Source organism: Mytilus californianus, unplaced genomic scaffold (assembly GCF_021869535.1).
Source record: "Mytilus californianus isolate M0D057914Y unplaced genomic scaffold, xbMytCali1.0.p SCAF_8, whole genome shotgun sequence".
Taxonomy (NCBI): Eukaryota; Metazoa; Mollusca; class Bivalvia; order Mytilida; family Mytilidae; genus Mytilus; species Mytilus californianus.
The window spans coordinates 24,510,263-24,527,716 of NW_026262734.1; the positions used below are offsets into that span (position 1 = coordinate 24,510,263).

The 17,454-nt window shown below is 33.4% G+C and overlaps 1 protein-coding gene across 1 annotated transcript; it reads left to right on the forward strand.

The window, feature by feature from the left end:
* The first annotated feature begins 27 nt into the window (after positions 1-27).
* LOC127712560 (uncharacterized) lies at positions 28-17,445 on the forward strand. Its single transcript, XM_052219069.1, has 5 exons — positions 28-101; positions 2,873-3,040; positions 13,505-13,604; positions 13,965-14,066; positions 14,731-17,445. The coding sequence occupies exons 2-5, from the start codon at positions 2,879-2,881 to the stop codon at positions 14,940-14,942; spliced, it is 576 nt and encodes a 191-aa protein (XP_052075029.1). The 5' UTR covers positions 28-101; positions 2,873-2,878; the 3' UTR covers positions 14,943-17,445.
* The last annotated feature ends 9 nt before the right edge of the window (positions 17,446-17,454 follow it).

The following is a 17,454-nucleotide window of genomic DNA, read 5'->3' on the forward strand; positions in this document are numbered from 1 at the left end:
AGGAAATAAAGAGACACTTCCGGTTAAAGTGAAAGTAGAAAGTGAAAGTTGTAAAAAAGTAAACAAACCATGAATTGAAATCAACAGAGGAATATTGAAAGGTAGGTGTTCAGCTGGGTGTATTATGGATATATTTTTTTTATGTAAACAATCGAATGTTTCACTAATATTAAGGACGAAAACAAATTAACACTAAAAACTGTAAGGAGTAATTTCGTTCAACAGTTCAACGTGTTATTTTACGTGTTTTCTAGCTTACAATTTTTATTTCACTTGTTTTAGTGCTTAAAGTTTTATTCACCTTGATTCGTGCAAATTGGTGAAAAAAACAATGTGCCAGCTAATTTTTTTTTCGTTCATTGTGAAAGGCTATTTTATTTCCCGTTTGTCAGTGCACATACCCGGTCCCCTTAACAACCGACTCAAAAATTTAACTAGTTTCTGCACAAAGTATCGACTAAAAAAAATCTGATACAATCAACGTTGATTCGGGCGTCCTACAAGGATCAGTTCTTGGACCCAGTTTGTTCCTTTTCTACATAAACGACATGCCAGAGGGAATCCAATCAAGGGTAAGACTCTTTGCTGATGACACAATCATATATCTCACAATATCATCGGACACAGACAGCGACCACCTTCAGGAAGATCTGAATAAGCTGGCAATTTGGGAAAACAAATGGAAAATGGCATTTCATCCAGATAAATGTAATGTTCTGACCATAACAAGAAAACGTAAGCCTATTATAAAAGAATATGTACTGCATGGCCACACCCTCGAATCTCTAAATTCTGCAAAGTACATTGGCTGCACCATCAGCTCCGATTTAAAATGGAATGAACACACCAAAAACATATGTGTCAAGGCAAACAAGACCATAGGCTTCCTCAAACGTAACTTGAACATCAATAACAACACAATAAAAGAAACTGCATACAAATCACTTGTAAGACCGACTCTAGAATATGCATTCTGGGATCCTTATCAACAAAACAACAAAAACCGACTGGAAATGGTACAGAGGAGAGCAGCCAGATATGTCACTTACAGATACCATAACACATTATCTGTTAGTGACATGCTTAACCAACAAGAATGGAAAACCCTCGAAGACCGTAGGAGAACATCAAGGCTTACAATGATGTATAAACTTGCCAACGGGATGGTGAAAGTTGACACCAGTAATACTCTCATTCCACCAGATAGGCTATCCAGAAACATCAACACTAATGGATACCAAGTACCATCTTGTAGGACCGAAGTGCGGAAGGAATCTTTTTACCCAAGGACGATACGAGACTGGAATGCCCTACCACATACTGCCACCAATGCAGGTAGTCTTGAATGCTTCAAGACTTACCTGCATGAGATGAACTATAGATCAACGCCAAGATGTTTTTAAATTCACTGTATATATGATGTATAGCACAATTCAAATCAATTCAATATTTATTTGTCTAAATTTTAAATGCGCATCCAAAAAGTGGCAAAATAATCCAGTCATGCTTCAGTGAATCCCTATATAATCAACCAAATTTTTCCAACAAAAGGGGGGGGGCGGGCCCCCCAGGCCCCCCCCTGGATCCGCCTATGGAAGTAGAAGTAGAAGACTAGGAGAAAATGGAACAAAAAAGTGTTTGCTAGGTAGGCGCCGACATCTTCCTATCATCCATAGGTCACCTATATTTTTTCTTGAAGATTTGTGACAAGAATCCTTTAATTAGATGCTTTCCCAACCGTGACGGTAAATCGGATTCTATGTCTGCTTTTAGCGAATGCTTTGCTTTGCTTATTATTTGCTATAATTACTACGCTTTGATAGTTATCATGTGGATGTTGGTTGGAAGCTCTACAGGGCTTATGATGTATAGTTGTAGGTATACCCGACTTTATATAAATCTTTTTTTAGCTTTATGCTTTATTATTTAAAGTTTTTATTTCCGACAATTGTGACCATGAATGCTATACCTTATTTAATTTTCGGATAATTAAGATTGGAACTTTACGTAACCTCAATGATCTACATATGAATAAACGAAGGGGATTTCAAGCTTAAGCAATACATTCGGAGATAAAGTATTCAAAGGGTAGGAGGACTCGGTAAACAGATTAATTTTTTTTTATTCAATGGATTTTTCAGCATACGGATATGGATAGTAAACTGCACATTGCTGGAAAACAAAGAAATATTGATGCCAACGTTAAACACGTTAAGAACGATACAAATAGACAGGAACTAAGGAAAAAAATAAAAATCATTGATTAACAAAATTTTAATCTGCCAACCCGAGTCTCTTTGGAAATAATGGCATTTATCGTCAAGCATCAACTTCCACTTTTTGTTATCGTCAATGTTACCAATGAGCCTTACTGAAAACACCATTCGCCGCATCGTATTTTTGAGCAACAGAGAGCATCAACCACTTTTAAACGCCTTAAAACTGTCATTTTTTCAAGTTACCGTTTATTGTCACGTTGAATACCTAATTCCCACCAAATTGTAACACGAACAGATGAACAATATAATAATCTCGAAATTTTGAGGGGCCTCGGTGGCCGAGTGGTCTAAGTACTGTATCACTAACCTATCAACACTGAGGTTGTGAGTTCGAAACCCGCACGTTGCAGGTGTGCTCGAATCCAATCTTAATTGGATTGTCAGTTTTCCTGCCGAATGTCGGTAGTTCTCTCGGGGCACTCCGGGTCTTCCACCAATAAAAACTGACCGCCACGAAATAGCCAAAAGTGTTGCAAGTGGCGTTAAATTTGAACATTAATCAATCGAAGTTTTGACTTTGCTGATTATGTGATACAAACTGTCTAGGTATTTTAAAATAATATCAGCCACATGACATATACGTGTATATTCAGGAAAAGATGGCAGAAGAAAACACAGAAAACAAGAGTACACCAGGGATAGGAATGAGAATGACTATTTCTATGATCAGTAAAAAGTTTTCTAAAGCAGCAAACATCAGTACAAATACTCTGTCTGATTGGATGAGGAAGGAAGAGGAGGCTCAGAAACTAGTTTTACTTGTAGGTATAGTACTTGCATACATCCCATGTCGGAATTTATTTTTTATTCAAGGTCCCTGATAATAATTGTTATATTGTCAATCCAAAGATAAATTTAGATATAACTAAATATATAAGACAAATAAATATTCCATATCCAGAAATTCATAAGGAAAAAGATCACAAAGGCATGAATGAAAACATTTAAGAAAAGTCGAAATGTTAGATTATATTGCATTTAATTGTGTATTTGATCAAAGATCTTTTGAATTCATCAGAGTCCACATCATTCTGCTTGAGATCAAATGAGGCCCCTCATGGGGGTGTCCAAGTAATAACATAATCACATTTTTTGCCAATATATCAATATAATTACATAATCATTAATCATATTATTAAGCAAGATAATCAAATAATCAAAAATACATTCCTAGATTATCAAATAATCAAATAATCATGAAATATTTGGTCTGGTAATCAAATTATCACTTTACAAACAGCCAAGTAATCACATAATCAAAAACCCCATGAGGAGGCTCTCATATGGTGTATACCTATTCAGAAATGATTTCGCAAAAACATTTTTCTAGGTATGAAGAAAGAATTGTCGTTTGAGTCTTGGGAATAGGTTAATTGAAACAACATCTTTTATTTCACGTCATGAAATGTTCTTTATATATTTATATGTGTGTACAATTATGGATAGTTAAAGGTGTTGCTTATTCGGAGAACTTTAACGTTTTTTTAACAGGGCATCTACACAAGTTTTTTTTTTACATATGAAAACAATACTGTAATCGGATTTTTAAGCAGTAACAATACCAAATTTATCACCTGGCAGGAGTATCTAACATTTTACAACACCCGAGCTACGGGAATTGATGAAATCTTTACAACTCGTCGAATTTGTTATGGATTCGTGTTTGCAATAGTTGATTCATGTCTGGTTCTTGCATTTCGCTCATCATCTATCAAAGTCCTCAGCGGAATCCTACAGCCATTGTTAGTTCTCTTTCCAGTTGATGTGCGGAATTATGCTATTCGGACAAGCTGGGGCCAATGTGTAAATCATTTATTAGTCCCAGTGACCTGTTTGCCAACAATACACAAACTTTATCATTGTTGACATGCGATGCCCTTCAACTATTGCAGCAATATTTGAGATTTTTTGGTAACATTTCTGTATATGATGCAATTGGACTTCAATATAAACATAATACTATTTCACTCGAGTTGCCGCTCCACTTTTGCACCTTACATTTAAGTGTTAGCAGTAGCATACCACAATTAGAAGAAATAGCCTAGGCCAAAGTATGTACAGACAAATTCTTTCATTTTCTCTATTAAATTACTTCATCTCTGACTCTTTCTGTAAAATGTCAAATGTTTTAGACTCGGGACGATTTAGAGTATGACGTATTGTAAAGACATGTGTCTATTGTCGAAGACAGTGTTTTAGACTCAGGGCGATATAGAGTATGACGTATTGTAAACTTTAAGACATGTATGTGTCTATTGTCGAAGACATGTATGTTTCTATTGTAAAGACATGTATGTGTCTATTGTCGAAGACATGCATGTGTCTATTGTAAAGACATGTATGTGTCTATTGTCGAAGACAGTGTTTTGACCTCTAGATGGGTTTGGCTTTTCTGGTGTTAAGTTGCTGTCTCATTAATGTTTACCTTTATCTCATTTTACTCACTAACATGAGAGTGAAAGCAGGTACGTAAACAGGTCGAAAACATCACGTATAACTTGACTGGAAGACGGCTAAAAATATGATAAATTTTTGCATGTAACCTTGAATATTAGATATGTTAGATTTAACCTACTTGTAGTAAATACGTTTGATATAAATAAGATTTTAGACGAGATATTAGAATGAAAGACATTTATTTTGATATTTGCATATCGTAAAATGTAAATACGTGACTACAGTCATATAAACGTTCACATATAAATTTGAATACAGCGTTCTATATAAAAGCAATAAACTCGTCATAGATACTAGTATTAACATTGTGTACGCCACACGCGCGCTTCGTCTAAAAAAGACTCACAAGTGACGCTCGAATCATAATATTTTTAAAGGCCAAACCAAGTACGAGTACTGAGGACTAAAAATTCCAAATTTTTTTAGCAAATACAGCAATATTATTCAATTCATTTATTGAAAATAATACAGTATTATACCCCAATGGTGTTGATGTCATACATGAAAACAAAATAAATTAAAACATTACATAATACATCACAAAAATAATTAAAATAAAGACATGAATTCATATATGTAGTACATTTCAATCAGTTTAATTGAAGTCTGGAGCTGGCATGTCAGTTAACTGCTAGTAGTCTGTTGTTATTTATGTATTATTGTCATTTTGTTTATTTTCTTTGGTTACATCTTCTGACATCAGACTCGGACTTCTCTTAAACTGAATTTTAATGTGCGTATTGTTATGCGTTTACTTTTCTACATTGGCTAGAGGTATAGGGGGAGGGTTGAGATCTCATAAACATGTTTATAACCCCGCCGCATTTTTGCGCCTGTCCCAAGTCAGGAGCCTCTAGCCTTTGTCAGTCTTGTATTATTTTAAATTTTAGTTTCTTGTGTACAATTTGGAGTTTAGTATGGCGTTCATTATCACTGAACTAGTATTATATATTTGTTTAGGGGCCAGCTGAAGGACGCCTCCGGGTGCGGGAATTTCTCGCTGCATTGAAGACCTGTTGGTGACCTTCTGCTGTTGTCTGTTCTATGGTCGGGTTGTTGTCTCTTTGACACATTCCCCATTTCCATTCTCAATTTTATTTTTATATCTTGCAGTTGTTGAATCCACTCTCCTTAGTGACCAGGACTTTTTAACAAACGGAGCCGCATACCGCATAACTGACGGACATGAAAGATATAAAACTAATTAATCCAATTTATCCATCTCATCTATATTTGAATAGATATTTTTACTTTTTCTTAAAAATTCAAGTCTCAAGTTTTCATTTTGTTTACATTTAAATAAGAAATGATCTTCATCATTTATTTTATTTAAAGAACAATATTGACATAAACATTTTTCTCTTTTTATGTTTCTGTGCCTCCCCCTTTCAATTTCCAAAATATGGTCACTTACCCTTAATTTAGTAAAGCATTTCCTGGTTTCAAAGTTATGTTCTTTAAGTAAATATGGCTTGATTTCATAAATCTTTTTAACTTTACTATAAATATATAATTTATTTATTTCCATTAAAGAGTTTAATTTCTTAAAGAACAACTTTTTATAGTTTTCTTGAAAAATCTCCTTCATGTGTTTACTAGTATTTTTTTTTTGTATTTTTCTTGTATACAGTTAATATTTTCTATCTCTGATAACTTCTATATTATTTTCATGAATTATATTTTTGACAAAGGTATACCAAGAATAAGTTCCTGCTCGTTATTGGTTAAAACATTACCCTTCATTCGAACATATATACATCTGTCATCGATACGGTTATTTTTAGAATCAGAATGCTATATTGAACAACATCATACCTGTAACATGGACAAATAGTTTGATAGAAGCTATTCACATTACAATCGATGCCGCTGCTCTTAACTCCATCAAAATCTTTAAGTTTCTCTTTTATTATTGCAAAATATTCTCAAGTATACGCTCTATATATATCAATCGACTGGTATACATCCCAAATGCTGTCTCTCAGCAGGTTTTAAGTGTCAGTACCTTTCATATATTTCATGAAAGTTCATTAGGGTGGTATTCCCACATAGAAGAGGACCTTTCATATACTATATAAATAAAATGGGTCTTCAACGCAGCGAGAAAATCCCGCACCCGGAGGTGGTCCTCAGCTGGCCCCTAAATACAATTGTGTACTAGTTCAGTGAAAATGGACGTCACACTAAACTCCAAAACATATAAATGAACTAAAATTAAAAAAAAACATACAAGATTAACAAAGGCCTCAGGCTCCTGACCTCTGACAGGGCAAAAATGCAGCGGGGTTAAACATGTTTTGTGAGATCTCAACCCTCCCCCTATACCTCTAGCCAATGTAGAATAAAGAAACACATAGCAATACGCACAGTAAAACTCAGTTAAAAGAAGTCCGAGTCCGATGTCAGAATAGGTAACAAAAGAAACTAAGCAAAATGACAATGATACATAAATGAACAAAGGACTACTAGCAGTTACTGACATGCCAGCTCCAGACCTCAATCAAACTGATTGAAAGATGATGTCTTCATCATATGAAAATCAAGTACAATCCCTGCCGTTAGGGGTTTAGTATCAAACCATTATAAAATATATGAGAAGAACATAACCCGTATCATGCCAACAACTGGTTTTAGAATAAATGTGTTTATTTCCGATGCAAAGACCCTATGAGTGAATCAATATTAATACCAAAATATGCAATCCTTAATGACTTGACAACAGTATCGTAACTATGTCCTTTCCGAATAAGTCTGTTTAAAGGTTTGGTTAGCTTTTGAGGTGAATGCCGACATTTTTGTGCATTGTAAAGAATATTACCACAAAATATTGGATGTGAAATACCTGAACGTATAAGATGTCTGCATGTTGATTTATATTTACGAATGATGTCCTTGTACCGATGATAAAATTTAGTAAATGTTTTGACTAGTTTGTGATATCGAAAACCCTGGTGTAATATTTTTTAGTAATACAGAGATTTCTATCGTTAAAATCAAATTCGTTGTTATATACACGAGCGAATCGAACAAGTTGAAATATATAAACACCATAAGATGGCGACAAGGAAACGTCACCATCTAAAAAGGATGATTAACAAAGGAAATGAAGAATCATCTCTTTTATCATAAATTTTGGCATTAAGCTTCCCGTTAAAGATAAAGATATCAAGATCCAGGAAAGGGCAGTGTTCATTGTTAGTATTAGCTTTATTTAAAGTCAGTTCGGCAGGATAAATCTCTTTTGTGTACATACTGAAGTCGTCATTATTGAGGGCCAATATATCATCTAAATATCTAAAATTGTTATTAAATTTTTGAATCAGATGTTGTTTCGATGGGTCTTTGCTGAATTTAGTCATGAATAGTAACTCATAACAATACAGAAACAGGTCCGCAATAAGTGGTGCACAGTTAGTCGCCATGGGAATTCCGATAACCTGACGATATACGAATTCTCCATAGCGAACAAAAATGTTATCTAGTAAAAATTCAAGGGCAGTTATAGTATCAAAGCAGGTCCAATTGACATAGTTCTTTTGTTTGTTGTTACTAAAAATGACCTAAAAGAGTTTAAACATATGTATTCGCATTCCGACTTTTTAAATGCCCATTTTATCAGGTGTGTGAATTTGTTTTAATAAGATTATGAGGCAATGAGGTATATAGGGTAGAAAAATCAAAACTGTTAACAGATTCGAAATCACCAATATAAGCATGAAATTTATCAAGTACTTCCAACGAATTTTTGACACTCCAAAAGTAATTAATTCCACTATTTTCAAAGGCCTTATTTGAACAATTTATTACCAGGTTTTTGATTGTACGAAGTGTAGTAGTAAGTATAATAGATAGTTTAGTAGTGGAACAATGGCTTGAAGACGAAATACATCTATAATTGTAAGGAGTTTTGTGCAGCTTCGGAAGCCAGTACATAATTGGAACTTTCATTGTATTTGGTTCTTCTTGTAAAGAGGTAGCTAAAAGTTTATGTTTGTTACAGATGTCATTTTCCGAAAATGGAGTCAGTTGGAAAGTTGGTGAATTCGTGATTTCCTTTTGTAGAACATCAATGTAAAATTTACGTCAAACAATGATGATATTGTTAGCAGCCTTATCAGCCGGGACAAAAATATATTCCTTGGCGAGTTCTTTTAGCTTATGTTTGATACGGGAAATTGGGCTATTATGGTTGTTGTTAGGAGTAAAATGATCTTTAAAATGTTGAATACGTATATCAACTATGTTCATTACCGAATTAAAAAAAGAATCTAATGATTTCTTGTTAGCTTTTTCTCGTTTTATCCATTTAGAGCAGTAAGTACGGAGTGAGTCGTGGATGATGTTACAACACTCATTCCAATTAATAATTGACGGGGGAAGATATTTAGGTCCTTTACTGAGGAATGATTTCAACTCTCGGTCACGAACGATGTTAAGGTCTCCTGTTATAACATGGGAACTGGGGCCATAAATGTATTCGGATTTACTGCAATTTCATGAGGTAGGTGTATTGTCACTGATATTAACATCTTTACACACTTCGCTATAATTAAATACATATTTCCGTGTAGATTTTTTGTAAACATAACAAATAGGAGGGAGTTCAGTATTATCAAAACAGCCAGGAATTTGTTCTTTAACAGAATGGTCATTAAAAAATACAGGCAATATTTACAAAATCAAAACCTTTATTGACATATTTAATTTGAATAAAATGTTTTTTGTGATCTTCAGGGCGATCAATTTTAGGAAACAATTTAGAATAACAATATGCAATTATAATTTGGACGATTCATACTTAGGAAGGCAATATGGAATTGTGTTGCATTCCTCCTAAATTTGATGTAATTTATTAACAGGCAAAGAACAGAGCTTGGTTAATAGGTAGTGTCTACCGTTGTTTTTTGAAATAGAAATTAGGTCCGAAATATTTGTATTATCATTACGAAATTTTCTTTGATTGCGATTTATTCTACGCCCATGAGAACGGTTTTTAAAGCAATTGCTTTTATGCCATCGCGTATGGCCATCTTTGTGACGCAAATCAGAGACTCCGCCCAGATCAAGCCATAGTATTTTGTTAAACAGGCTCCTGGTCTGTCATTCTTAAACACCTATGTATGTTTTCTAATGCAATACATAGCTTGAAACTTTTGAAAAACCTTAGTGGATTTAAGAGGTTTCAGCATATGTTCTTGTAGATGCATTTTTGTATTTAGGGGGACAACCGTTTGACTATCAAAAAACATAGAAGTCCGAGTGAAAAAAGTGCATTTTTATACTTGCGATTCCGTTCTCCTTTCGTACGATGTTTCAACAAAATATCGAATCATTTCAGTTGTTGATTTGGTATTGAAAATTTTACTGAATTATCTCTTATTAAATACGGTTTTATATGTTTAATTGGTGTTTCTCTAAGAAAGAGGCCAGGTGCTCTTGTTCATTCATAAAATTATCGTTCATTCATAAATTTATCGTAAAATCAAAATCACTACACAGGTTATACGTAGTGTCAAATGATAACATGTAATCTAAACTTAACTGACCTATTTTGTTGATTTGTTTGCGCAAATAATTTAGCGGAACGAAACCCATAACAATAAGTTCGTTTTCCTTTTTTGTCATAACTCCGTAAGATTTATCGATCACCTTACTAATGAAATAGACCCGTCAAAACGTGATAGATACCAAGTCCAGAGGAAGAGATATTTACAATTTAGAATTTTCTAGTTTCATAGATTGAAAAAAGTACGTCCTTTTGGATATCATAATTAAAACTGGGTATGCATGACAAATGATGAAACCATTATCCTCGTCTTTCCAGTGGACGAGTCTTCTACGTGTGTTGACACTCGACGGTCCACCGTGTTTGCAATTTTATTTCACATGTTTTCGAAATATTGAAGATCATTTTTCGCAATGTTTCCTGAAAATTGATAAATATCAAAGCAACGAAGAGCTGTTTGTTCTTGTTCGTATAATGACAATTTAATGTCATGTTTGTCTGTGATGACCCCCCTTTTCGGGATTGCATGAGAATTATAGTTATCTCGTACCGCATGAGGATGACACATATCAACTGAGCAATAATGTTTGGGACTTAGTTTTAAGAAATGAAGACAAAGTAACATTATGAAAATATTTTTAGTAAGCTGAAATATAAAATATATATTTATTTTTTACATGTTTATGTCTTGTAAGATATTTTATTTCTTTCCCCTTTTTCAACATTTGTGTCTGGAAAGTTGAAATATTTTAATTGAATGGTTAAATTTAAATTAATTATGATAATTGTTAAAATTAAATCAATAAAGGAAATTATTGCCCAGTTACAAACACTACCAGGGGATAATTTCTTTTTGAGTTATATGTTTCAGCACATGTAAATTTGACCCAAACTTTAGCCTGGTAAACGTGTTGTCTCCGTGTGAAATATAAAACATATCAAAAATGACTTTCTGCTAAAGTCTTTTATTGATATAAAGTTAAAACCTTCTTATTTCTCACTAGACAACACTCCTGTCAGGTTTAATTCTTATATATATGTTGATGAAAAAGTCCCAAAAACATTAACATGGCAGTAATTGCTTTTACAGCCTTTAAGGCTTTGATTACGTACTGTTTTAGAAACTATATCCAAAATGTTAACAGAATCTGTTCAAAGTTATTCGTTCATTGTGTGTTAATTTACGTTTTTTGATTGAGTTATGCCTTCCAATTGATATTTTATAGTGTGTCTTTCTATGTTGTGATGTTATACTATTGTTTCAGAAAAAGGGAGAAGGTTTGGTACCATTAAAACGTTTAATCCCGCTGCAAATGTTTGCACCTGTCCTAAGTCAGGAATCTGATGTACAGTAGTTGTCGTCTGTTTATGTAGTTCATACGTGTTTCTCGTTTCTCGTTTTTATATAGATTAGACCGTTGGTTTTCCCGTTTGAATGGTTTTACACTAGTAATTTTTGGGGCCCTTTATAGGTTGCTGTTCGGTGTGAGCCAATGCTCCGTGTTGAAGGCCGTACCTTGACCTATAATGGTTTACTTTTATAAATTTTTACTTGGATGGAGAGTTGTCTCATTGGCACTCATACCACATCTTCCTATATCTATAGATATATTACCAATTCCCATGATATTGTCGTTAAGACCGAGAGGATAGACTGTCTGTAATTGTTTAGTCCAATTTAATTCAATTATTTTTCGTGATCGTACAAATTTTGAATGAGATTCCCCAGGTTACATGAAAGGTCATTAGGGTGATATTCCCACATAGAAGCGCCTTTATTTTACTGGTAAGATTTGAGTCGCCTAAAACCAACGCAGAAATGCTCAGAATAGTTTTTTAATCGATTATTGTAATATATGTTAACTTATTTCCGACATCGACGAAATACATGCAGATATTTTCAGTAAGCATGCAGCATTATAAGGTAAAAGTTAACAATAACAGTGGAATAGCATTGTACTCCACACTTCACGTATGATCCACCATTTGACATATAGTCATCTTCGGTCGTAGAGGGTTATATTCGGTCCCCTACTTTAGCCACCTTCGCTCTCCAAGGGTTACGATCCGGTCCCCCTACTCTTAAAAAATGAAATATATTAAGATTGACCAATTGAGGTATAATGCACACGTTTTTAAGAGATATTCGAGCATCTGTTTGTATATACCATTCCAAACTTTGAAGACTACTTAGAAATGACATGTAATTGATTCTGACACTTCATGCTGCATTTTGGTAGAGAAACACTTGAACTAATATGGTCCTCATTTTCCTACTTATAATTTCTGAGTTTTAATCTCTTTAATCCTATTTTTGTTCTATAGTTTCTTAATGTCCATTTCAACAAACAAAGCTTAAATTTGATACTGATGCAGCCTTAAGGTAGCTAGTCATGAATATCCAACAAGTAGTGGTTTATACCTCAATTATGATATAATCCACATTTTCACAAAATGCAGCACAGGAAGTCAGAAGCAATTACATGTCTCACCAATGACTCATCAATTCGATGGTATATGCAATAACATGCACGAAGTTCATTTAGAGATTTAGTGAAGAAATTGTCATTATGTCTCAAATGAACTATCTCAGTATGCCACAAATGGTGGATTATACATGAATTGAGGTATATGGTTATTCCTGACCTGAATAATATAAATGAGGAGATCATTATGACCCCCGATGCTAAAATGAAAAAATTCCAATCTTGAACATCTACATGCATCTGATGTTAATGAGAAACAAATATAATGAATCACAAAACTCGAAATCAGAATCTTCAAAAATTAGAATCTTCAAAAATCAGGTTTCCTGAAGTTTGCGTTAGTCCTTCATACAAGTAGAATAATGACGTGGTATGATTTCCAATGAGATAACAATCCACCAGAGACCAAAGAACAAGATGTTAGTAACTACAGTTTACTGTATGGCATTCAACAATGAGCAAAACCCATAACGTTAGGTAAGCTATGAATGGAACCAGCATGACAAAATGTAAATCAAGTCAAAAGAGAAAACCAACGCGGCCTGATTTATGTTTAAAACAATTACACGAAAAACAAATATGACAGAAAGGAAAGAACTACAACAACTGAATTACACGCCCTTGACTTCGGAAAGGCACACCAAGAATCATATGTTTGAACTATCAACACTTGCCTTACCTGGGACAGTGGTGCAACAACATGAAATACGAACACACTGAAAAAATCAGTTAGAAAGGGTTTAACTCCTTTGATAACTATACTTGTTTATCTTCAGGACTGTAGACCAGAGGAAGAGTATGTCGTCAGTCGTATACCGGGAGCCGTTCGAGTTGACTATGAGAACGAAGCAGAAAGTATTCTAGAGAAAATACCAGGTATATGACATTATAATTATTGTAGAAACATATAGTATGATGTTAAGGATACATGGCAGATTTCTTTGTGGTACCAATTCAGTGGTATTTCCTCGAAATTTGAAATTCTGCACCTAATTTTTTACGTGAAATCGTCGTGCAATGATAGCTAAGAACTTACCTTTTATTAACTAAACCCATTGCTACATTTCTGGAAGGCCTGACAAGTATGAAAATATGCGACCTAACATTCAAAACATAAATAGCTATTGAGCTTCAATATAGAAACTAAAACAAACTTCCAATATCACATTTACCTTTATTTTTTGTATCTGATGATAATCACACAATGTCTTTTATGGATAATTCTGATTATTTCAGATGCACAGACTGATAAAAGTGCCCGTATAGTATGTTATTGCGCAGCTGGATACAGATCAAGTTTGGTTGTTGAAAAAATACAGGACCATTTCAAAAAGTTGGGTATGTGTATAATTTTCTCCATATTGACTTCTATGAATTACACTCCAAATGTCATTTTACAAATTTAGACTGTATTAAGGTGTTATTCTCTTTTTAATCTAAATTTGAAAAAGCTAACGTGATGATATAATTTGTTTTGTGCTTTCAATTCGAATTAATGAAGTGTTATAAATCTCGTAAAACCGATATTTGAAATGAAAGTTATTAATGTTGCACTTCAGTGTCCCTGTTGTTCCTTTGTTTTCCTCTTATAGTTGATGTGTTTCCCTCGGTTTTAGTTTGTAACCCGGATTTGTTTTCTCTCATTACAATCGATTTATGACTTTTGAACACCGATATACTACTGTTGCCTTTATTTGTATTGATATATGCATTGGTCGTAAAGCTTCATTTGCAAAGAATACACCGCATAAAAATTGCCAAAATTGCATCATTTTGTGAACGTACCATTGCTTTTAGATATCAGCAACAGCCTTAATACCAAAATAGATTATTATATACCTGATGGATTCATCAATGATGTTGATGCAAGTGAGATAAAGGGTATGAGGGTGCTGCTCAACTGTACGATATTTTTGCTATTGTTTCGTAGATATAGCTTACCTTTCCCGTAGTCAATCAATGAATGGAATAAACAATTTAATCTATCTGTTTATTACCATAGGTACCAAACCTCCATGGGAGATGTATAACTTAGAAGGAAGTATATTCAAATGGGCAAATGAAGGTAGGACAATGGTCGATGTTAATAATAAAAGGACCCCATTTGCTCATCCTTATAATGCTGTGTTTGGTAAATTACTGGAAAGCCATTTAAGAAGACAAGATGCACGGGAACAAAATGAAGAAAAAATACGCGTAGAAGAAAGCCATTAGTATCAAGTTTGATAAGAATGTGAAAAGAAATGAATCAAGAAGAGATGAAAATGTGAAGAAAGGATTACAAGATAAAGTAAAAGCAATGTTTTACGGTGAATATATCATATTGGAAATGCCTGATATTGGATTAATCTCAATAACATTCCATTGTGATATTCAAAAATTTCTGTTTGCTCATGTACATATTTTACAGTTAAATATATTTATAATTAATGTTGTATAAAAAATATTTCCGTCCTTTTAGTCTGTTAGATATCATATTTGTGTAGTTTGATGTTATTCAAAATACGACCAAAAGTATATTTTGTAAATCAATTTTTTTCGTACCTTAAATGTTGGTTAGTACATAAAGGACGAGTCTTGAACGAACTTTAAATAGGCTGTATTGACTTCTTCCATTGCAGATGGAAAGACTTTGTATAGTTTGGATAGTTCAGAACAAGCTGACTGCATCATACCAAAAATCCCAACGAACTGACTACACCTATATCAAATAATTCCAACAAACTGACTACATCTATACAAAATACTTCCAACGAACTAACTACATCTATACCAAATAATTACATTGTAAAACTATATGAAAATTAAATGACAATAAAGTGTTTTCCCGTTAAGCCATTTCCATCACATTGAGAGTAAAACGTAACTTGGGAGAAATCATAGCAAGATGTAATACAAAAATTAAACTACACGTCCATTCTTTCTATATCTGTAGTTAAAATTAAAGAAGAAAAACAGACAAAGAAAATTGAAGAAAAGACACTACATTGAACACTACACTGAAAACTGAAGATTGATCAACGCAAAGTCAATTCCACAATAACCGAAGTGTTATCATATATACAAATCTTGCTCTACAATTTTCACCCGTCATGTTGTGTCTGAAAAGTTGATAGCTTTCATTACATAAATGCTTTAGTCGTTTTATTTAGCAGTGGTTAGATTGAGAGATAAAAAAGAGTTGTACCGGACTTCTTTAGAGTTAATTTGTTGGACTACTACTAAAATGCCACAGTAGAATTGATGAATCAACTAAAGGTCATTGGTTATGTTTCTGATATGCTACATAGAATAAATCTACCACATACGGAAGTTAGATAATTATACAATGTTTGGAACTCTCCATCGATTGAATGTCACTCAGTTTGGAAGTTAAATGTTATTTTGTTTACCCATTTTGATCCAGCTGTCGTCTCTGAGTGTGACTGCCGAAAATAGACCCAGAAATGCGTATCAATATAAAAAAAAACTCCCCAAAGATACCAGGCTTATAATTTAGTTCGTCAGACGTGCTTTTCGTCTTCATATGACACATTACTGTCACTCGAATCAAAATAGAAAGGAGATATCAATTTCGAAATTAAAGAGCATTGAAAATGAAAAATTCAAAAAAAAGAGCTAAATCTGTCTTATTTAATCTATTCCTGGCAGTCATTGCACTTACTATGCGGTATGGGCTTTGTTCATTGTTGAAGGTCGTACGGTGACCTATAGTTGTTAATTTCTGTGCCATTTGGTCTCTTGTGGAGAGTTGTCTCATTGACAATCATACCACATCTTCTTATAAGTCTGAAATAGTCATAGATTCTGGTACTGAGAGGACCGCTTATGTCAAATTCGAGGTATAAGTCTAAAAATGAGGCGGAGGAAGACTTGTCTGTTGTTTCTTTAATTTCTAGTTCAGAGCAGTCATTTTGGGTCCTAATGATCATGCAATTGTACTGTTGTTAAGCATATTTTTGACATCAATACATTACGTATTTTGTCTATCTGGTTAAATCCATATCCAAGTTTTATGTTTTTCTTACATTTAGCTGAAATTAAAAACCCAATCGACTTTGTTTTTAAATTAAGACTCATACAATTTTTGCTGTTCTCTTTTAGGTCTTTAGGTGTTGATGCTCTTAACCGTTTTATTTAAATGACTTCATGATAACTTACCAGCGTACATGGCGTTGTCAGTTTATTTTCGACTTATGAGTTTGAATGTCCCTTTTGTATCTTTCGTCTCTCTTTTAAAAGGTGTTCGGAAACTTTTGTCGCATCATCAAAGGTTTATTATTATTATTTTTTTTTTATTATTAATTTTTTATATAACTAGTATTATTAATTCATTGATTTAAATTTTATATATTTATATATATTACACTTATTGCTTAAAGACATTCTTGAATGATCATAGTTCTAATTTTGGATGTTTTGCATTGTAAAACACACTTTTATTCACCTGTAATTGTTTTTTGGAGGTGAATAACCCTTTCATGCGTTTCATTCATTTGACAAAAAATAACTTTCTCTTATCACAAAAATATTCAAGGACAAATTTTAATGATAATTTTAAAGTATTTGTGCCTGGAACTAGACAAACACTTTAACCTGTAAATATCTATTATAGAGCGCACCTTTTAACAGTTTAATGCAGTTCATATCTGATCAATTTACCTGTCCCGTAAAAGGAAAAATATGTTTACATTTTGATATTAAAATGTTAAAGTAGTTGTCTTGT